Source organism: Capricornis sumatraensis, chromosome 16 (assembly GCF_032405125.1).
Source record: "Capricornis sumatraensis isolate serow.1 chromosome 16, serow.2, whole genome shotgun sequence".
Classification (NCBI taxonomy): domain Eukaryota; kingdom Metazoa; phylum Chordata; class Mammalia; order Artiodactyla; family Bovidae; genus Capricornis; species Capricornis sumatraensis.
The window spans coordinates 11,204,125-11,227,165 of NC_091084.1; the positions used below are offsets into that span (position 1 = coordinate 11,204,125).

The 23,041-nt window shown below is 35.5% G+C and overlaps 1 protein-coding gene across 1 annotated transcript in view; it reads right to left on the reverse strand.

Annotated features, from left to right (window-relative positions):
- Positions 1 to 23,041, reverse strand: part of CNTN5 (contactin 5) — a 635,147-nt gene that overhangs the window by 334,457 nt on the left and 277,649 nt on the right. Inside the window, exons 7-9 of the mRNA XM_068988835.1 lie at positions 13,177 to 13,358; positions 9,308 to 9,444; positions 280 to 409 (exon numbers count right to left, since the gene is read on the reverse strand). Coding sequence (XP_068844936.1) covers positions 280 to 409; positions 9,308 to 9,444; positions 13,177 to 13,358 — 449 coding nt within the window. The remainder of the gene's footprint in view (positions 1 to 279; positions 410 to 9,307; positions 9,445 to 13,176; positions 13,359 to 23,041) is intronic.

Genomic DNA, 23,041 nt, shown 5'->3' on the forward strand with positions numbered 1-23,041 from the left:
CTTTTCTTATGTGGTTTTTTAAAGCCATAGAAAAGATACAGTGTGTAAATCTGTTAGGATTAAAACTAAAATTAAAGAAAATAAAAGTTATGGGACAAACTGTATGCCATATAACCTTATCTCCCAAAATTTAAAAAGTACATTCAGCAAGACATATTATTTCTTTTTAAAAGATAAAATAGGTTTTTACAATCACATCATAAACCTTCAGTATAGTAAGAATTAGAGCATGAAAAGAAGCCACATTTCTTTCCTATTTATTTATTAGAAACTGCATACCTAAAATCTTCAGCTCAGCACTTGCATAAATGGTTCCGTATTTATTTTCGGCCAAACACTGATACATTCCAGCATCTGATTGATTCACGTTGTGGATCATCAATACTCCATTAACCATCTCAACCCTACTCTGTAATGGAATAAGAAAAATAGATATAGAAATTGAATGTTTCACACATATTTTGCAGTTACTCTTTCCTAGATTAAAAAAAAAAAAAAAAACCCTCCACCTTTGAAACCCCATGGACTATAGCCCTCCGACTCCTCTCCATGGAGTTCTCCAGGCAAGAATACTGGAGTATGTAGCTATTCCCATGAGGGGATCTTCCTGAACCAGGCACTGAAGCTGGGTCTCCTGCATTGCAGACAGATTCTTTACCATCTGAGTCAACAGGAAGCCCTCACAATTAATACAGTTGAACATTATTTCAACTTAGAAAAACAAATTTACTATGCATTATTCTAATGCAAAATATAGCTATGTCGATCAGAAAAGAAGTTATATCTTCTTATAGTCATTTTTATGAATTTTGCTTTTGATTATATTTTAAAATAAGGTGTTTTTGTTTGGTATACTGGTTAAGCTTATGAAATACAGTCATCAGATAATGCTTTTATTGAATTTATTTTACAAATAAGAAGCTGGAGTTCAAATGTAGAAAGGATTGAGACTGCAGATATGTAGGATCAAGATTAAATACAGTCCACTAAATTTCAAGAATCTCTTTATTATATTGATCTAGTCAGATGTTTGTCTTTTCTCTTACTTCCCAGCACAATGACATAGATTTGAAAAAAATAAAAAGCTGTCCTATAACTGGAATCTTTATAAAACTTTTGGTCAGAAAATGTAAATTTCATTATCAGAGGAAATAACACAGAAGACAGAAAATTAAGCACATGCAAACTGAGGTAAACTGAGGCCAAGAGCACACTTTAAAAACAAATTTTTAATTTAAAATGTTGTTTAACAATCAGATATCTTATCTATTTGACATTAGGTAAATCAGTCTTTTAATTTTAGTGAGCAGTGCTTTGCTTACCTGTCAACAGGGATGTCCAGTAATTTGACATCATCTTTAAAATGAACCCATTCATTCATCTGCCAGTGGAATTTACTGGGTTGATGAGAGTAGACAATATAACCAGCACAGGACCCTTCCCAAGGTTTATGTGATATCCCAAGAAGATTAGAGAGACAGGCAATAAGCCAATGTCCCAGGATTCCTGCTCCCTCCCTCTCAGTTTTCTTTAACAGTTCTCCTACTCTTTTTATTTGTGTAGGTCTTTTTCTGTAACTGTGCTTTGGCCTTAGTGATTTTAGAATAAGGGAATAATGGAGTTGGATGTGACTGTGGGGGTGATATGATTCAATTTTTTGATTTTACAAAAGGGTAAATCAAGATCCAAAAGGGCAAACTACAGAAACGAGATCCTTTGATAATGGCAGAACTTGGGGAGAAACTGTGTTTGGAATTTCAGTTTACACACTTTCCCTCGCTTTTGTCCATAGGTAATTAACAATTTCCCCTTGGCCTTAAAAGGGATACAACAAGGGAAAGGTGAAATTATAACAATTATTCTGATATTAAATGGTGATTTATTTTCAAATCTGGTACTTATTAAGTTGTTTTAAAAACACTTACTAGATTTACTAAAAAGCAATTTAAGTCTATATTAGAAAGATATCATGGAAAGAAACTGCCTAGGACACAGAAGACTAAGATTCTCTCCCAATCATGTCTCTTACTATATATGTGATCTTATAACAGGAGCGAAAGTGGCAGGGCACAACTTTTGAAAGAAGAACATAATCCAGTTCGGTTCAGTTCAGTTCAGTCACTCAGTCATGTCCTACTCTTTGCAACCCCATGGACTGCAGCATTCCAAACTTCCCTGTCCATCAAAAACTCCTAGAGCTTCCTCAAACTCAAGTTCATCGAGTTGGTGATGCCATCCAACCATCTCATCTTTTGTCACCCCCTTCTCTTCCTGCCTTCAAACTTTCCCAATATCAGAGTTTTTCCAAAGGAGTCAGTACTTCATATCAGATGACCAAAGTATTAGAGCTTCAGCTTCAGTATCAATCCTAACAATGAATAGTCAGGACTGATTTCTTTAGGATTGACTGTTTGAAACTCCGTGCTGTCTAAGGCACTCTCAAGAGTCTTCTCCAAGACAACAGTTCAAAAGCATCAATTTGATGCTTTTGGCATAGCCCAAGGAGTGCTTCTTCAGCACTCAGCTTTCTTCACAGTCCAACTCTAACATCCAAACATGACCACTGGAAAAACCATAGCCTTGACTAGACGGACCTTTGTTGGCAAAGTAATGTCTCTGTTTTTCAATATGCTGTCTAGGTTAGTCATAACTTTCCTTCCAAGGAGTAAGCATCTTTTAATTTCATGGCTGCAATCACCATCTACAGTGATTTTGAAGACCCAAAATGATAAAGCCTGAGACTGTTTCCACTGTTTCCCCATCTATTTCCCATGAAGTAATGGGACCAGATTCCATGATCTTAGTTTTCTGAATGTTGAGCTTTAAGCCAACTTTTTCACTCTCCTCTTTCACTTTCATCAAGAGGCTTTTTAGCTCCTCTTCACTTTCTGCCATAGGGTAGTGCCATCTGCATATCTGAGGGTATTGATATTTCTCCCAGCAAGCTTGATTCTAACTTCTGCTTCTTCCAGCCCAGTGTTTCTCATGATGGACTCTGCATATAAGTTAAATAAGCAGGGTGACAATATACAGCCTTGACGTACTCCTTTTCCTATTTGGAACCAGTCTGTTGGTCCATGTCCAGTTCTAACAGTTGCTTCCTGACCTGCATATAGGTTTCTCAAGAGGCAGGTCAGGTGGTCTGGTATTCCCATCTCTTTCAGAATTTTCCACAGTTTATTGTGATCCAAACACTCAAAGGCTTTGGCATAGTCAATAAAGCAGAAATAGATGTTTTTCTGGAACTCTCTTCCTTTTTCAATGATCCAGCAGATGTTGACAATTTGATCTCTGATTCCTCTTTTTTTCCTAAAACCAGCTTGAATATCTGGAAGTTCATGCTTCACATATTGCTGAAGCCTGGGTTGGAGACTTTTGAGCATTACTTTACTAGCATGTGAGATGAGTGCAATTGTGCAGTAGTTTGAAAATTCTTTGGCAGGTCCTTTCTTTGGGATTGGAATGCAAATTGACCTTTTTCAGTCCTGTGGCCACTGCTGAGTTTTCCAAATTTGCTGGCATATTGAGTGCAGCACTTTCACAGCATCATCTTTCAGGATTTGAAACAGCTCAACTGGAATTCCATCACCTCCGCTAACTTTGTTTGTAGTGATGCTTTCTAAGGCCCACTTGACTTCACATTTCAGAATGTCTGGCTCTCAGTGAGTGATCACACCATCATGGTTATCTGGGTCATGTACGGATGTGAGAGTTGGACTGTGAAGAAAGCTGAGCACTGAAGAATTGATGCTGTTGAACTGTAGTGTTGGAGAAGACTCTTGAGAGTCCCTTTGACTGCAAGGAGATCCAACCAGTCCATTCTAAAGGAGCTCAGTCCTGGGTGTTCATTGGAAGGACGGATGCTAAAGCTGAAACTCCAATATTTTGGCCATCTCATGTGTAGAGTTGACTCATTGGAGAAGACTGATGCTGGGAGGGATTGGGGGCAGGAGGAGAAGGGGAAGATAGAAGATGAGATGGCTGGATGGCATCACTGACTCGATGGGCAAGAGTTTGGGTGAACTCTGGGAGTTGGTGATGGACAAGGAGGCCTGGCATGTTGCAATTCATGGGGTCGCAAAGAGTCGGACATGACTGAGTGACTGAACTGAACTAAAGTGAAGTAGTGCTTGCATGGGACCTTTTGAAGGAAGTCCCCATTATCTTCATTACCTCCACCATTATTTGACCTCAGGTCAAATAACAGGGAGGGAACACAGCCCTGCTCTTCAACAGAAAATTGGATTAAAGATTTACTGAGCATGACCCCAGCCATCAGAACAAGATCCAGTTTCCCCCTCAGTCAGTCTCTCCCATCCAGAGGCTTCTATAGGCCTTGAAAGACTGAAGACCACAATAAAAGAAAAGTAATGAATCTGATCACATGGACCACAACCTTTTCTAACTCAATGAAACTGTTAGCCATGCTGTGTAGGGCCACCCAAGACGGACAGGTCATAGTGGAGAGTTCTGACAAAATGTGATACACTGAAGAAGGGAATGGAAAAACACTTCAGTATTCTTGCCTTGAGAACCCCAGGAAAAGTATGAAAAGTCAAAATGATAGGACACTGAAAGATGAACTCATCAGGTTGGTAGGTGCCCATTATGCTATTGGAGATCAGTGGAGAATATCTCCAGAAAAAATGAACGGATGGAGCCAGAGCAAAAACAACACCCAGCTGTGAATGTGACTGATGATGAAAGGAAAATCCAATGCTGAAAAGAGTAATATTGCATAGGAAACTGGAATGTTAGGTCCATGAACCAGGGCAAATTGGAAGTGGTCAAACAGGAGATAGCAAGAGTGAACATCTACACTTTAGAAATCAGTGAACTAAAATGGACTAGAATGGGTGAATTTAACACAGATGACCATTATATCCACTACTATGGGCAAGAATCCCTTAGAAGAAATGGAGTAGCCATCACAGTCAAAAAAAGAGTCCAAAATGAAGTATTTGGATGCAATCCCAAAAATGACAGAATGATCTCTTCATTTCCAAGGTAAACCATTCAATGTTACAGCAATCCATGTCTATGCCCCAACCAGTAATGCTGAAGAAGCTGAGGTTGAACAGTTCTATGAAGACCTACAAGACTTTCTAGAACTAACACACACAAAAAAGATGTCCTTTTCATTATAGGGGACTGCAGTGCAAAAGTAGGAAGTCAACAAATACCTGGAGTAATGGGAAAATTTGGCCTTGGAGTACAGAATGAGGCAAGGCAAACGCTAATACAGCTTTGCCAAGAGAACGCACTGATCACAGCAAACACCCTTTTCCAACAATACAAGAGAAGACTCTACATATGGGCATCATCAGATGGTCAATACCAAAATCAGATTGATTATATTCTTTGCAGCCACAAATTGAGAAGCTCTATTCAGCCATCAAAAACAAAACCAGAAGCTGACTATGGCACAGATCATGAACTCTTTATTGTCAAATTCAGACTTAAATTGAAGAAAGTAGGGGAAACCACTAGACCATTCAGATATAACCTAAATCAAAGCCCTTATGACTATACAGTGGAGGTGACAAATAGATTCGTGGGATTAGATGTGATAGACAGAGAGCCTGAAGAACTATGGACAGAGGTTCATGACATTGTACAAAAGACAGTGATTAAGATCATCCTCAAGAAAAAGAAATGTAAAAAGGCAAAATGGCTGTCTGAGGAGGTTTTACAAACTGCCATGAAAAGAAGAGAAGCAAAAGTCAAAGGCGAAAAGAAAAGATATACCCATGTGAATGTGGAGTTCCAAAGAATGCAAGGAAAGATAAGAAAGATTTCCTCAGTGATTAATGCAAAAAAAATACAGGAAAACAATAGAATGGGAAAGACTAGAGATCTCTTCAAGAAACTTAGAGATACAAAAGGACCATTATATGAAAAGATGGGCTCAATAAGGGACAGAAATGGTATGGACCTAACAGAAGCAGGTGGCAAGAATACACAGAAGACCTGTACAAAAAAGATCTTCAGGACCCATATAATCATGATGGTGTGATCACTCACTTAGAGCCAGACATCCTGAAATGCAGAGTCAAGTGGGCCTTAGGAAGCATCACTATGAACAAAGCTAATGGAGGTGATGGAATTACAGGTGAGCTATTTCAAATCCTAAAAGATGATGCTGTGAATGTGTTGACTCAATATGCCAGCAAATTTGGAAAACTCAGCAGTGGCCATAGGACTGGAAAAGGTCAGTTTTCATTCCAATCCCAAAGAAAGGCAATGCCAAAGAATGTTCAAACTACTGCACAATTGCACTCATCTCACATGCTAGTAAAGTAATGCTCAAAAATCTCCAAGCCAGGCTTCAACAGTATGTGAAGTGTGAACTTCAAGATATTCAAGCTGGTTTTAGAAAAGGCAGAGGAACCAGAAATCAAATTGCCAACATCTTTTGGATCATTGAAAAAGAATGAGAGTTCCAGAAAAACATCTACTTCTCCTTCATTGACTATGCCAAAGCCTTTGACTGTGTGGATCAAAACAAACTGTGGAAAATTCTGAAAGAGATGGGAATACCAGACCACCTGACCAGCCTCCTGAGAAATCTGTAGGCAGGTCAAAAAGGAACAGAACTGGACATGGAACAATAGACTGGTTTCAAATCTGAAAGGAGTAAGTCTAGGTTGTACATTGTCACATTACTTATTTAACTTATATGCTGAGTATATCATGAGATTGCTAGACTGGATGAAGGACAAGCTGGAATCAAGATTGCCAGGAGAAAAATCAATAACCTCAGACATGCAGATGACACCACACTTATGGCAGAAGGTGAAGAAGTACTAAAGAGCCTCTTGATGAAAGTGAAAGAGGAGAGTGAAAAAGTTGGATTACAACTCAACACTAAGAAAACTAAGTTCATGACATCTGGTCCCATTACCTCATGGCAAATAGATGGGGAAACAATGGGAACAGCAACAGACTTTAATTTTTTGGGCTCCAAAATCACTGCAGATGGTGACTGCAGCCATGAAATTAAGACGTTTGCTCATTGGAAGAAAAGGTGTGACCATCTTAGACAGCATATTCAAAAGCAGAGATACTTTCCTGACAAAGGTCTGTCTAGTCAAAGCTATGGTTTTTCCAGTAGTCATGTATGGATGTGAGAGATGGACTATAGAGAATTAATGCTTTTGAATTATGGTATTGGAGATGCTTTTGAGTCCCTTGGACTGAAAGGAGATCCAGCCAGTCCATCCTAAAGGAGATCAGTCCTGAATATTCATTGCAAGGATTGACACTGGAGCTGAAACTCCAATACTTTGGTCATCTGATGTGAAGAACTGACTCATTTGAAATGATCTTGATTTGGGGAAAGATTGAAGGTCGGAGGATAAGGTGATAGCAGAGGATGAGATGGTTGGATGACATCACTTACTCTATGGACATGAATTTGAGCAAACTCTGGGAGTTGGTGATGGACAGGGAGACCTGGCGTGCTGCAGTCCATGGGGTCACAAAGAGTTGGACAAGACTGAGTTACTGAACTGAACTGAAGGACACAAGATAAACTTATTAGAATCAAATGGGTCAAAGATAGTAGACAAGTTGACTTTGATTAGACCCTCATCCTCAATCAGGAAGGTTAATGATACACCCAGAGGCATCATGACAGTTCGAATCACTGTCAAAAGACCAAGGAGTGCATGATGACCCAATTCCTGGAAATCTCCACATCTTCCCCAAAATAGTTGGAATAATCCTCACACTCATTAGCATACAAAATACCCAGCCTATAAAAGCTAACCACACCACATTTTGCACTGCACTTGCCCTCTGTGATGGCCCACACTCTGTCTGGGGAGAGTAGTTTTCTCTGAATCTGAATAAATCCATTTCTTACCCATCACTTTGCCTCTCGATGAATTTTTTCTGTGATGGGACATCAAGAACCTGAGCTTCATTCAGTCCTGAAACCAGGTATTGTGGGTTTTGGCTGGGTTAGAGTCCCAGCTCATAGGTTCAAGTCCTAGTCTGTGGTAAACGGTTTCAATCTCAGGCAAACAACTTTATTTTTTGATATCCCACTGTCTTCAAAGTGACAGCAGTAGGTTAGATGATGTCTAAAAGTCTGCTAAAAACGGCAATGAGTTAATGGTAATCACTGATATTTTCATATAAACTTATATGATTGAATAAAATTTGAAGAAGTTATGTATTACTAGAAAGTAATGAGGCAATTAAAATTAAAAGAAAACTTTATTTGTTTTCAACAAAAACAAAAAGAACCCTATACAAAAACATGGGCAGAAGACCTAAATATAGATTTGTCCAAAGAAGATACACAGGTGGCCAACAGGCACATGAAAAGATTTTCAAAATTGCCAATTATTAGAGAAATGCAAATCAAAACTACAATAAGTTACAGCCTTACACCAGTCAGAATAGCCATCATTTAAAAGTCTTCAACTAATAAATGCTGGATAGGATGTAGAGAAAAGGGAACTCTTCTACAATTGGTGGGTATGTAAGTTGGTGCAACCACAGTGGAAAACTAAAAATACAATTACCATATGATCAAGCAATCCCACTCCTGGGCATATATTTGGACAAAACTGTAATTCAAAAAGATGTTTGCACACCTATGTTCATAATAGCAGTAATTTGCAATAGCCAAGACATGGAAATAACCTAAATGTCCTTCAACAGATAAATGGGTAAAGAAGATATGGCACATATACAATGGAATATTCAGCCAGCAAAATAATGTCATTTGTGGCAACATAGATGCAACTAGAGATTATCATACTAAGCAAAGTAAGTCAGAAAAAGACAAATACCTATGATATCACTTATATGTGAAAGCTAAAATATTGCACAATGAATCTATATATGAAGCAGAACCAGAATCACAGAGATAGGGAACAGATTAGTGCTTGCCAGGGGGGCGGATGTTGGATCTAGTGGGAGGTTGGGGCTAACAGATGTTAACTTTTATACATAGAATAGATAAGCAACAAAGTTCCACTGTACAATACATACAATTATATTCAATATACTATGATAAACCACAATGGAAAATAACATTTAAAAAAGAATATATATATATATATAATTGAATCACTGTGCTGTATAGAAATAATTAACACAATGTTGTAAATCAACTATATTTCAATAATTTTTTTAAAGAGTAAAAATTAATTTGTTTATATGTTATCTTTCTCATTCCGAATATAAGGGATAAATAAGAAATGGCTTTCAATAAGACTAAAGGAAGTTAGTTTGTCCTTTGTGAAATTCCACTAAAATATCACTGGAACATACTAATGGTTACCAACAGTACCTGAAGCAAGAGGGGTACTCCATTCTTCAGCCAGCGGTAGGTGGGTCTGGGTTTTCCAGTAGCCTTACATTCCCATCGCAGATGGCTCCCACTGTCTAACTGAGTATCATTCAGTTTTTCTACCCAGTGTGGATATGCTGTAAGGGTTTAAGGATTAAAGAAGGGTGATTTCACTTCTCAATGTTTCACAAAACTCAAAAGTTTTTATGAAATGTTAACAAATTCATAAGCATTAAATTATCAATTCATGTAACTTGGATTTTGGAAGAAACTTGGCACTTACACAGAGAACTCTATTTCCTGTGTGAAAATATAACCATGATGATATTTTAATAATTTGAAACACTTTTTAATCTAAGTGAAGCATATCTTCCTATTCTTGTTGTTGTTGAATTTTAAAATATTTCCTCTTCAAAAGGCACTTTTTTCCTTATTTTTAAAAAAAATTTATTTATTTTTAATTGAAGGATAATTGCTTTAAAATATTGTGTTGTTTTATGCCATACATCAACATGAATCAGTCATAAGGGAGAGAACTTACATGTCTTCTTGTTTTACCCTCTTTAGAATAAGCGATAGATTCTTCCCATGGAGAGCATGGGAACCTGTTTAGAAATAAGTCTTTCTAAACTAAAAATCTTTCTAAACAAGAAGCATCTGTCTTCCAAATATTGAGCAGCATTAGCACAGTTTGAAGTAATACAACAAGCCCATTTACTGAATAACTGTTCTGCTTTTTGTTTCCTAATAAAGCCTGAATTACTTCAAAAAATAATTTGTAAATTTAAGTATCATTTAATATAAAATTGTTCTATATTTACTGGCATTTTATGCATATATTTATATATGCAAGTTTTCAATACTCTATTTCTTTCTCAAAAAAGATAATATTCCAAATGAATGAAATTTAGAAAGTGTGAAAAGTGAAATCACTCAGCTGTGTCTGTTTGCCACCCCATGGTCTATACAGTCCATGGAATCCTCTAGGCCAGAATGATGGAGTGGGTAGCCTTTCCCTTCTCCAGGGGATCTTCCCAACCCAGGGATCGAACCCAGGTATCCCACATTGCAGGTGAATGCTTCACCAGCTGAACCACAAGGGAAGCCCCAAAATACTGGAGTGGGTATCCTATCCTGTCTCCAGTGAATCTTCCCGACCCAGGGATTGAACTTGGGTCTCCTGCACTGCAGGAGGATTCCTTACTAACTGAGCTGTCAGGGAAGCCATGGTTAAAGTGTCTTTCCTCCATTGACATTTTTCTCAAGTTTGAATCTCTTTATTTCTCTCATCTATTTCTTTCATCTCTCTACCCCTTTCCCTTCTGGGAATCACCTATTTGTTCTCTGCATCTATTACTCTGTTACCGCTATGTTATTGTTTTCATTTGTTTTGTTTTTCAGATTCTACACATAATGGAAATCATATGATGCTTGCCTTTCTCTGACTTATTTTCCTTAACATAATTCCCTCTGGGTCCACGCATGTTGTCACAGATAGTAAGATTTCGTTTTTATTTTTTAAGCCTGAGTATCATTCCACTTTATATGTATATGTGTGTGTGTGTGTGTGTATGTGTGTATTCCAAGATGTCCAGAGCTTTTTTGTACCTATTGAGATGATTATATGATTTCTTTATTTGATTTGTTAAAGTGGTGTAAAACAATAATTTGTGGATATTAAACATCCTTGCATCCTTGGTATAAGCCCCACTAGATCACTGTGTGATCATTCTAATGTACTGTTGAATTCAATTTGCTAATTTTGTTGTTGTTGTTGAGGATGTTTCCATCTGTGTTCATCAGTGGTATTGGCCTGTAAATTTTTTGTGCTATATTTTTGTCTGGTTTTAGTACTAGGTGATATTTTAGAATGAGTTCAGAAGTATTGCTCTGCAAATTTTTGGAATAGTTTGAAAAGGAGGGTTGTTAACCTTTTTTTAAATTTTTTGCTAGACTTTACCACCTGTGAGGCCATCTGGTACTAGACTTTTGTTTTCTGGGAGTTTTTGTTTTATTTTATTTTATTACTGATTTAATTTCATTACTGGCAATTGATCTTTTCATATTTCCTATTTCTTCCTGATTGTTTCTTGGGAAATTGTACATTTCCAGACATTTATTCTTTTTTTCTACATTGTCCATTTTATTAGCATATAATTGTAGTAATCTCCTATGATCCTTTGTCTTTCTGTGGTATTGGCTGACTTCTCTTCTTTCAGCTTTGATTTTATTTACATGGGCCCTCTCTCTTTTTCTTGATGAATCTAGCTAAAGGTTTATCAGTTTTACTTATTTCAAAGTACCAGCTCTTCATTTCATTGATCTTGTTTATTGTTCTTAGTCTCTATTTCACTTATGTCTGCCTCATTTGCTGCCAGGCCCTGCCTCATGCAGTGGCTTGAGGTAAATGGGACTGGGTGACTGGCTGCATGGCCCGGTAGCAAAGGACTGGCACTGACCCAGTGGTTGCTGGGACTGTGTCCTGAGCTAGTTGGCTATATACTGGGAGTTCTGGGGCTGGTGCCAGCCCACTGATGGTAGGGGCTGGGTCCTGACCCAGCTGGCTTCCAGGCCACTGGTAGATGGGAAAACTTTTAAGGTACAAATTCTCTGGAATGCTTTCCTTGAATCTCTCTGGTAGAAAGTAGTGGACTCTGCTCCCATAGGCATTTATCACAGCAGATAGCATGCTCTGCCCTCTATGGGGTTTGCTTTCCATCTAATTCAGTCAATCAAGAGTTTCCTCAAATCTCTATCATTAGCTTGTAGTGCAGTAATAGCATTTAATAAACATTAGCTGAATCAATGAGTGAATGAGCAAAATGTGCATGGCATAGTAAATTTGGTTGGAGTGCTGAATTTTTAAAGGAGTTTTTTTTTTTTTTTCTTTTTTACAAATAATAAAAGCAAAACAGGTTGAAATAATATTTTAGTATTTCAAAATATTTTGCAGCATCCCTGTGAAGAATTTTAGATGAACTGATCTTGAATACAGTGACAGTTATAGTTTCTAGCAGACTCAGCTTCATATGCAATTTGTTTAATTTCACGTTGTAAGGATCTGTACTTTCTTGTATCAGTGCTCTGTGTTACTGTTTCCCTCAGTTTTAGTGTCCTCATCTGGAAAATAAGAATAGTATCACTTACCTTTTATATATAATATGCATTATAAAAGCAAATATGAAAAGTATAACTTGCTATTTATAGAAGATGAGATTGTATATATTTTGGAAGTAGATTTTCCCAATTCTTACACACAACCCTGTTGTCTCTGAAAGTTTTGGAAAATATAAACATTTGTAAGCCATGAAGATTATTTATCATACAGATGCAATAATTTAGTGTAAAGCCAGCAAAGTTTTTGTGTAAAAGATGAGATAGAACATATTTGACACTTTGCAAGTCAGTTGATCTGTCTCTCAACAGCTTAATTCTACCTTAGCAGTGCTTAAAGCTGATGCAGGCGTTATGCAAACAAAAGAGTGTCATTGTGTTTCAAAAATATTTTATTTACAAAAAAAAAAGAAAAGACAGCTAGTAGGATTTGGTTCATGGGCAATAAATTGTGACTCCTGATTCAGGCCAAGGGCAAGAATAAGTTAATAACTATTACAAGATTTGCAACATCAGATGACAGCTTTAGTGCTAGGAAAATATTTTTAAGGTTAGCAATTACTTATGCTATAAAAAGAACCTGACAATTCCTCATTTATTTTTAATTTAAAGCATTTCTGTGTGTAGGGTAATTTTACTCAATGATTTACCATACAAAAGAAGCATGGTATATGTATCTAACAATGTTTAGTTCAAATTGCATTTTCAGTTTGACTTTTGTGACCAGGGCATCAAACTTTGCTGAGAACACTTACTGTATACTTGCAACTGTCCACGAAAGGTATTTTTTCCACGTGAGTTTTCAGCTCTGCACTCATATATGCCTGCATCGTCCAGCTGCACGTTGGGTATTTCCAGTACTGCCTGAGATTTACGCAGACGTGACTTACTAGGAATATAACCATTAACCTTCATCCATGTGATTGTTGGAACTGGGCTACAATAAGGAGTAAAAATGCCATTAATACACTTTCCACTATTAGGAACATAGATTCTGTTATCTGGTAATTTAAGCACTTAATAGGCTGAGTGCAATAAAGTGTAATCACAATTAAGAACCATGTGATGTTTGATATACTTCAGTTTCCATGTGGATTGTCTGCTTATAAGTTAGATTACAAGGAAAGAGAGTTTCCTTTTCTTTTGTATTTCAGAAAAGCAATTCAAAGGTTATATTTTACACATATATATGCTACAGTTTACTTTTTTAAAACTGTGTAAAATTGTTTAAATGGTGAAAGTAATTTGGAGAAATTTACAAAAGTAATATACGCTTATCATAAGAAGTTGAACAAGAGTCATGAGCTAAATGAATTAAAAACTCATTATTGTTCCAATCCCTTCAAATATCTTCTGCAAAAAGAAATAAAGTTAGCAAGCAATTTCCCGCCTTGTCTCTATGATGCATATATAAGCACATATTAAAAAATTTTTATTAATAAAAATCAAATCCAAGATCAACTGCTGACTTATTCTGGTTAATAGCTATATATTATTCCCTTGTGTAATCACACATTCTCTATACATTCAGTGTAGCTTTTTTTTCCTTTTTTTTTTTTTTTTTTTGCTACTAAGGAATAAGGAATAACATTGCTAAATGTAACTTTGTACATATATATCATATGCCAATTGCTTTTTATTTTCTACTTCAGACATTCACAAAAGCGGAATTGACAAACACAAGGGCATGCCCATTTTTCATTTTAATAAGTGCTGCCAGATTGTTTTCAGTAATATAGTAGCATTTTCCACATCCATCAGTAATACCTGAGACTGTTTTCCCATATCCTTGCCACCACATTATGTGATCAATCTGTTTTTTATCAGTATTGATAGGTACAAAATGACATTTTGCTACAATTTCTCTGAACTCTAAGAAAGTTGAACATCTTTTCATAATTATGCTATGAATCTGCTATTTGAATCTGCTTCACTGTGAATTATGCTATTTTTCAACTATTTCTTTCACTTTTCTGTTTGCCTATTTGCAGTGTTTAATTTCTTAGGATTCTTTGTGTATTAGGGCCATTATGAGTTTGTTTACCAGAAAAGTTCTTTCTCGGTATACTGATAGTTTATGATAGCATCTGTGATAAGTTTTACAAATACTTTTGGGAGAAAGAAGCATCTGTAGGTTTTTTCATGACTTCAGAATTTTTGGTTGTTTAAGAATTATCTGTAAGTCCAAGTATGTATCCATATTTCCTTCAGTCTTTCTGGTAGCTTTTTAAAAAATTATTTTTAAGCATTTGGATCTTTAATCCATCTGGACTATATTCATGGTTTTGGTGTGAGATGGGAAATGCAACTAATTATTTTAGAATCACTAAAACTCCTTTTCCAACAATTTTTGGAATTTTACCTTTGCTATATAATTGGTTCTCACATGCTTAAATCTGTTTCAGTCTTCACAGTTCTGTTTCACTGAGTTATTTATTACTATCTATTTTTAATGCACTCTATGCACTGGACTCAGTCTGCTTTTTCAGTTCTATTTCTCACTATTTCTTTCCACATATCCTGACCCAGAAACACATCTTTGTGTGTTTCCAATCATATCTGTTAAAGCCCTACTATTCTTTTGAGAGCCATTCTAAATGCCTCCTCTACAGTAAAGTCTCCTTATTTGTGTAGTCTTCTGGGTTATTTTTCTTTTAAACATCAAAGTGGTTTGTATATATTACTTGGACTCTTGTAACATCTTATAATTGCAAAATGTAGGATATGTTTTCACTAATTTTCCTGACAGGAGTAATAGCAGTGTTAAATTTTAGAAACAATGCCACATTAAACACAGTGTTTATTTCTTAACATCTTTCTTACTTGTTTCTTAAGTATAAGATAGAATTGAAATTGATATATTAGAGTTGACAAGTTGTGCTTCTTTGTTTAGGTACATATATCAATATCTAGGAAAACTGAATATTGCATTTTCAAATAACCATTATATTGGCCTAACACATTGTTCTTTTAATATGTACAATAATTGACTTATTATATTTTTTAATTTAATATTTCTGCATCTATATTCAAAGGTGAGATTGTCTGTACTCCTTAGGTTTGCTGGTTTACATGTGCACATACTTGTTAGTGAGTTGGTAGTTGCTTTATTTATAAGCCAGCATTGACAAAATTGGAGTCATAGTGACGGATAATAGCTTGGTAAACATGCCAGAATATTTGCATCTCTTATTGTGATAGCTTCAATAGTAGAGAAATTGTATGTTCCTTAAGAAACTGATCAGACTGATAAAAATAAAGCCATCCTCATCATAAGTGGAGTTAGTTTTGGAAAGCGTTTTCAATTTCTTATGTTTTCTTTAATTATTTGTATTTAAATTTCTGTTTGTGTTTACTTTGGCAATTCATGTTTCCCTAGAAAATCAAAAGTATTTCATCCATGATTTCAATATTTTAGCAGTGAGTTATATAAATGCTAATTGTTTAAAAGTTTAAAAAACTCTTCTGTTATAAGTGGTCACACGTTGTAGTAGAAGTTAAATGTGTTTTCCACAGTCAGACTTCCCAGAATAAAAGTAACTGTGCAACTACATCTTTTCTGAGTTGCATTTCCCATCTCACAACAAAACCATGAATATAGTCCAGATGAATTAAAGATCCAAGTGCTTAAAAATAATTTTTAAAAAATCATGATTTTTAAAAGAATTATTTCATCATTTTTTGACATCTTGTTTTATTTTTCCAGTTACCCCAAATGTAAAATATGATGGAAATAATAGTTCTTATTTCAGAAATAATAGTCCCTATTTCAGAGGGTAGTTATAAATATTTGATAAGTTAAAGTACTTGGCACAGAACAAGGAGGCAAAAAAAAAATGTTTGCAATACTGTGATGATTATATTTGTATCTTCTTTACAACTTTAATGGTATGAGTATATGCTTTCTTAACTTCCTCTCCTCTTAACACTGCACATTGGTTAGCAACATGGTCTACCTGGGAATACAATTTACATTCAAATAAAATTCAAACACACAGATGTTATGTGACCTTCAGAAAGTAATCTAAGTTCTATGAGTCTGGTTTCCTCATTTTAAAATGAAAATATTATTTGTTCCTTCAGAATGTAAATATTTTAAGGGCACTGGCATTATTTCTCTTGTTCAGGAGTATATCTACACTGTCTCATAGAGTGCTGGGCACATAGTTAGTACTTAAATGTTTATGAAGTAAATGAATGAATGATTCTCATAGTATGATTTTGAGCATTAAGTTAGCTAAGTTCTTATAAATTACTTAGATACATATATTGCAAGTATATGTATATGTATAACCAATAAATGTTACATATAATGATGAGCTTTGTCAGAGGTTTATCTATTTTATTAGTCTTTTTAATATGTATTTTGAATTTTTAATTATTTTTGTGCTTTAATTTGTGACTTTCTATTTTTTATTTCCCTTATCCCTTTTTATTGATTAGCATAGTATTCCACTCTAACTTTGCTAGCTAGAATTTTTTATGTGTAAATTTTTTATGGTTGATAATAAAACTATGTCTACTTTTTCCTCTGGTATCAAAGGTAACCACATGCCTTAAGTTCTGACACACAGAGACAGTGACCCATACAGGTTTTTTTTTTTTTTTTTTGTAACTTTAATCAATATTTGTAGTTAAAATATAGAATGAATAATTGTGAAAGTTATATGTCCATTGAGAAAAACAGTATGTTTTATTTTGGATAAGACTTTAAAATTAGCTTTTAGAGTTTTTATTAATTGTGTAATTCAAGTATTATTCATTGAAAAAAATTGAATGAAGTTATTAGTACATTGAATTAAGTGGAAGCAAACAAGTCAGAAGTAAATTAGACTTTGAAATGAGTACACTGTCAAATAAATCAAGAGTCTGAATTTAAAACAGACTCTTAGCAAAACTTTGAGCATTTGAGCCTTAAAATACATTTTAAGCTTCCAAAGGTAGATACAGGAGTTTGGGCTACTAAATCTGTACAGGCCCCAAATAGGGAACACTCCTCAATACACATTTCAACTGCATCCATGTAATAAAACCAACAAGAAAAATGTCAGAGTGAAGCCAAGGTACCCTGGAACATAGACAAGATAATTTCTTACAAAGAGTCATATCAATGTCTAATCATGAACTCTCCCATTCTTCCACAACCAAACGCTCCTCCACACAGTCACACAAAAAAGAGACAGGCTGTGCAATGAATGACCTTACAGGAGAATTTCATACTTGTGATGGATCAGTGATTAGTTTGAGACTCCTTCTTTTTTCTGAGTAGAATATTTCTCCTGTGAATAATTAACTTATATTTTAAGTACACAAGTTACAGAATCAAGATGATCCGTATCTAGATCTGATGGAGATCTGGAAATTTTGGAGTTGAGAGTATGCAGAGGCCAGATGAGATTGAGTACATTCAATGTGAAGAAAGAATTGAAATATTCCTCAGAAGAATAGACTGGGTAGGTGTTCAAAAAACACATTTTCCTTCTTCCTGGACATGTAATTACCTCATTTTCCCATCTTCCTTTAGATAGGGGCATGGATTGAGCTCTGGCCAATGGAATAAGGACAGAAAGATGTACCAAACATGATCTAGGAACCAGTTTTCTACATGATCTTCCATTTTCACTTTTCCTGGCTCTGCTTAATAGACTCTTGCAGAAAAATGTATATTTTATGTATATATAAAATGTTTTCATGTCTTTGTTGTAGGGAAGAATTAAATTTTTAAACAATATATAAAGCATTGCTACCCATAAAATACTGATACTTTTGACTGCATGAATAAGAACAATTTCTTTTCATTAAAAGAACGTGAAAACTTTCCTGGTGGTCCAGCAGTTAGGACTCTGTTTCCAATGCAAAGAGCAGGGCTTTGACCTCTGATCAGGCAACTAAGATCTCACATGCTGCCAAAAAAGTTAAAAAATAAAAGAACACAAACTAGGAAGAGTTATTTGCCACACAAATGACTGACAAAGCCTAAGAGATTAAATAAAGAACTCAAGTGTATAAGAAAACAGCTCATAAAAATGAGAAAGAGACAAAACATATGACAGCATATTCAATCTAGTTAATAATCAGGGAAATTCAAATTTAGATTATAATAAATTCCTTTTCATGCCTAACATATTTGTAAAATGTAGTACTTTGAATAACCTGATAATTGTACACATGGATGCCAATCAGTAAGAAGTCTAACACACATGGTGAGGTTTTATATTAGTGCAGCCATTTTGGAAAGCTATTGGAATCAACTTACAAGTGAGAATGGTTATTATACATTGTATGGTCTGGAAGATCACTCAAGAAATGGAATGGAGTAGAATTATCTACAATCCCCAGAGAAATTCTTGCACATATCCACAAAGAGTAATGAACAGTATTCTTATAGTGGCATTTACAAATAAACATTTTTAAAGATGTAATTTACCAAAAATGAAGTGAATCCATTGAAGTGTACAGTTTGAAGAATCTTGCCAAATGTATATGCCTATTCAACTATTGCTTCGATTAAATTAATTATGATACAGACATTACTTTCACTCTTACAAGTTTCCTTAGGCACCTCCTTCCCAATCATCCTCACCCCTGTCCCAGGTGATCAATAATCTGACTTTCATATTTTAAGATAACTTTTGTCTTTTTTAAACTAATGTAAATTGAATCATATAGTCTGTACCATTTCTGTACCCTTTCTGTGCTCTGCACGCTCAGTCTCTCAGTCATGTTTGACTCCCTGTGACCCCGTGGACTGTAGCCCACCAGTTTCCTCTGTCCATGGGATTTTCCAGGCAGGAATACTGGAGTGGATTGTCATTTTCTCCTCCAGGGGATCTTTCCAACCCAGGGATAAAACCCAGGTTTCCTTCATTGGCAGGTGGAATCTTTACCAACTGTACCCTTTCTAACCAGCTTTTTTCTCTCAAAATAACATTTGAGAGATCAATCTATGTTTCTATGTGTATCAGTTGTCCATTTCTTTTAACTGTTGACCACTTTTAATATATGTATAAGCTACAATTTGTTTATCCAGTTACCTGTTGACTATTGGACATTTGGGTTAGTTTCAGTTTTAAGTGATTATGAATAAAAACAGTTTGTACATTCATGTATAAGTTTTTTGTGGACACAATTTTATGTCTCTCTGGTTAGTAACTAGGGGTAGAATTTCTATACTATATAATAAAGAGACTGTATGAAAATGGCCAGACTATTTGCCTTAATAATCATATAATTGATACTTTCACCAGCAATGTATAAAATTTCCAGCTGTTTTACATCCTTGCAAAATGCTTAGCATTGTCAAGCTTTTAACTTTTATTCAACATGAATATCCACATGTTGTAGCACTATTTGTTTAAGATAGTACTCTTTCTCCATTAAATTACTTGGCATTTTTTATGACAAAATAATCTCATTTGTGTGGGTCTGGTATGGACACTCTTCTATTCCATTAATTTGTAAGCCTGGCTTAAGCCAGTTCCTCACTTTTCTGGTTATTAACACTTTTACAGAAAAATTTGAAATCAACTATGTTAAGTATTTTATGTTCAGTCTTTTTCTACCAATTGTATTGGCTATTCTGTGTTCTAATTTTAATGCACATTTTAAGAATAATTTGCTAATGGAAGTTTCCTGGAATTTTAACTGGATTTTGTCAAATTAATGTGTGAATTTGGTGAGAATTGACATCTGAATACTACTGAGTCTTGTAATCAATATGTGTCTGTGTGTGCTCAGCTGTGTCTGACTCTTTGCAACCATATAGACTGTAGCCTGCCAGACTCCTCTGTGGAATTCTCCAGGCAAGAAAAATACTAGAGTGGGTTGCCATTTCCTTCTCCAGGGGATCTTCCCAACGCACGGATGGCACCTGCATCTCCTGTCTCCTGCATGGGCAGACAGATTCTTTTCCACTGAGCCACCTGGGAAGCCCCTTGTAATCAATAAGCTCAGTGTATCTCCTCAGTTATTTAGACATTCTTTCATTTTTCTTCAGCAATACTATTGATTTTTCAGTGTACATATCTTTTAAATATTTTGTATGATTCATCCATAAATATTAATTTTAGTATTTTTTGGTAGATTTTCAACATAGTATACATATCTACCTATTGCATCTGCAGGGTATGGATGTGTTAGTTCCTTAGACATGTCTGACTCTTTGTGACCCCGTGGATTGGAACCCACCAGTCTCCTGTCCATGGAATTTTCCAGGAAGAATATTGGAGTTGGTTGTCATTCCCTTCTCCAGACGATCTTCCCGACCCAGAGATTGAACCTAGGTCTCCTGCATTGCAGATTCTTTACCGTCTGAGCCACCAGGGAAGCCCTTACTGCATCTGTAGAGACAGTTTTAATTCTTCCTTTTCTGTCTCTAAGATATTTTATTTCTTTTTATGTCTTATTTTACTGTGTAGGATCCCCATTAAAGGTTGAACTTAAGTGATTAGAGAAAAAAGAAAGGAGACACACTTTAGTTTTCACCATTTAGTATGATGTTGAATTTTCTTCTTCTTCTTTTTTTTTTTTCTGTAGATACTCTTTGTCTGGCTGAGGAAGTTTTCCTCTAGTTCTAAATTGTTGAAAGTTTTGTTAAGTATGTTGAATTATGTCATATGCTTTTCATGCATTAACCAAGAGGAATGTAAGAGTCTTTATTATTTCATTCATGTGACAAACTATATCAATTAGTTTTTAAGAGTTAAATCAACTCTGTATACCTGAGGTAAATCCCACTTGATCATGTGTATCATTACTTCTTACGTGCCTGACAAAATTCATCAGTGAAGCTGAAGCTATACTATTCAAACTTGTTGTAGTGGGGAGATTTTTAATGACTTCAATTTCATTAATAGGCAATAATTCATATTTCTCCTGTGCCAATTACTCAAATTATGTCTTTTAAGAAGTTTATTTGGTTTAGTTGCAAAATTAAATGTTAAAATTCCCATCATGTTATTTAATGTTTTGGAACAGAGATGCAGTGATATTTCCTTTTTCCTGATTGATACTGATATTTGAATTTTATCTCTTCTTTTTAATATTTACCCATTGTATTGACATTTTCTAAAAGTTAGCAATGTATTTCATTTTTCCCCAGTCTATTCATATTCAACATCATTGAATTCTAAGTAATTAAACTCCAATTAAAATAAATAAATGTATATTAAAAATAACTTTTCTGTGATTTTTCTTTGATAATTTGGTTATTTAGTTATGTTTTTTTTTAATTTCCAAATATTTGGTGACTTTTCAAGTCACCAAACATTGAAAATGTTTCAACTAAAGAATATACTCTCTACATTTTTGGTTCTGTAATAAGCAGTGATACTTGTTTTATGGCCTATCATATGGCTAATCTTTGTGAATGTTCCTTGAGTAGGCTTTTTAAAAGTATATTCTGTAGTTGATAGTTGTAGTGTTCTTTAAGTATAAATTATGTCAAGTTGGTTAATAATTGTGTTCATGTCTCTTGTTCGTTACTGATTTTCTGTCTTTTTATTCTTGTAATTGATATGAGCATCTGAATGCAGAGTTCCAAAGAATAGCAAGAAGAGATACAAAAGCCTTCTTCAGCGATCAGTGCAAAGAAATAGAGGAAAACAACAGGATGGGAAAGACTAGAGATCTCTTCAAGAAAATTAGAGATACCAAGGGAACATTTCATGCAAAGATGGGCTCGATAAAGGACAGAAATGGTCTGGACCTAACAGAAGCAGAAGATATTAAGAAGAGGTGGCAAGAATACACGGAAGAACTGTACAAAAAAGATCTTTACAACCCAGATAATCATGATGATGTGATCACTAATCTAGAGCCAGACATCTTGGAAAGTGAAGTCAAGTGGGCCTTAGAAAGCACCACTACGAACAAAGCTAGTGGAGGCGATGGAATTCCAGTTGAGCTGTTTCAAATCCTGAAAGATGATGCTGTGAAAGTGCTGCACTCCATATGCCAGCAAATTTGGAAAATGCAGCAGCCACAGGACTGGAAAAGGTCAGTTTTCATTCCAATCCCAAAGAAAGGCAATGCTAAAGAATGCTCAAACTACCGCACAATTGCACTCATCTCACATGCTAGTAAAGTAATGCTCAAAAGTCTCCAACCCAGGCTTCAGCAATACGTGAACTGTGAACTTCCAGATGTTCAAGCTGGCTTTAGAAAGGCAGAGGAACCAGAGATCAAATTGCCAACATCCGCTGGATCATGGAAAAGGCAAGAGAGTTTCAGAAAAATATCTCTTTCTGCTTTATTGACTATGCCAAAGCCTTTGACTGTGTGGATCACAATAAACTGTGGAAAATTCTGAGAGAGATGGGAATACCAGACCACCTGACCTACCTCTTGAGAAACCTATATGCAGGTCAGGAAGCAACAGTTAGAACTGGACATGGAACAACAGACTGGTTCCAAATAGGAAAAGGAGTACGTCAAGGCTGTATATTGTCACCCTGCTTATTTAACTTATATGCAGAGTACATCATGAGAAATGCTGGGCTGGAAGAAACACAAGCTGGAATCAAGATTGCTGGGAGAAGTATCAATCACCTTAGATATGCAGATGACATCACCCTTATGGCAGAAAGTGAAGAGAAGCTAAAAAGCCTCCTGATGAAAGTG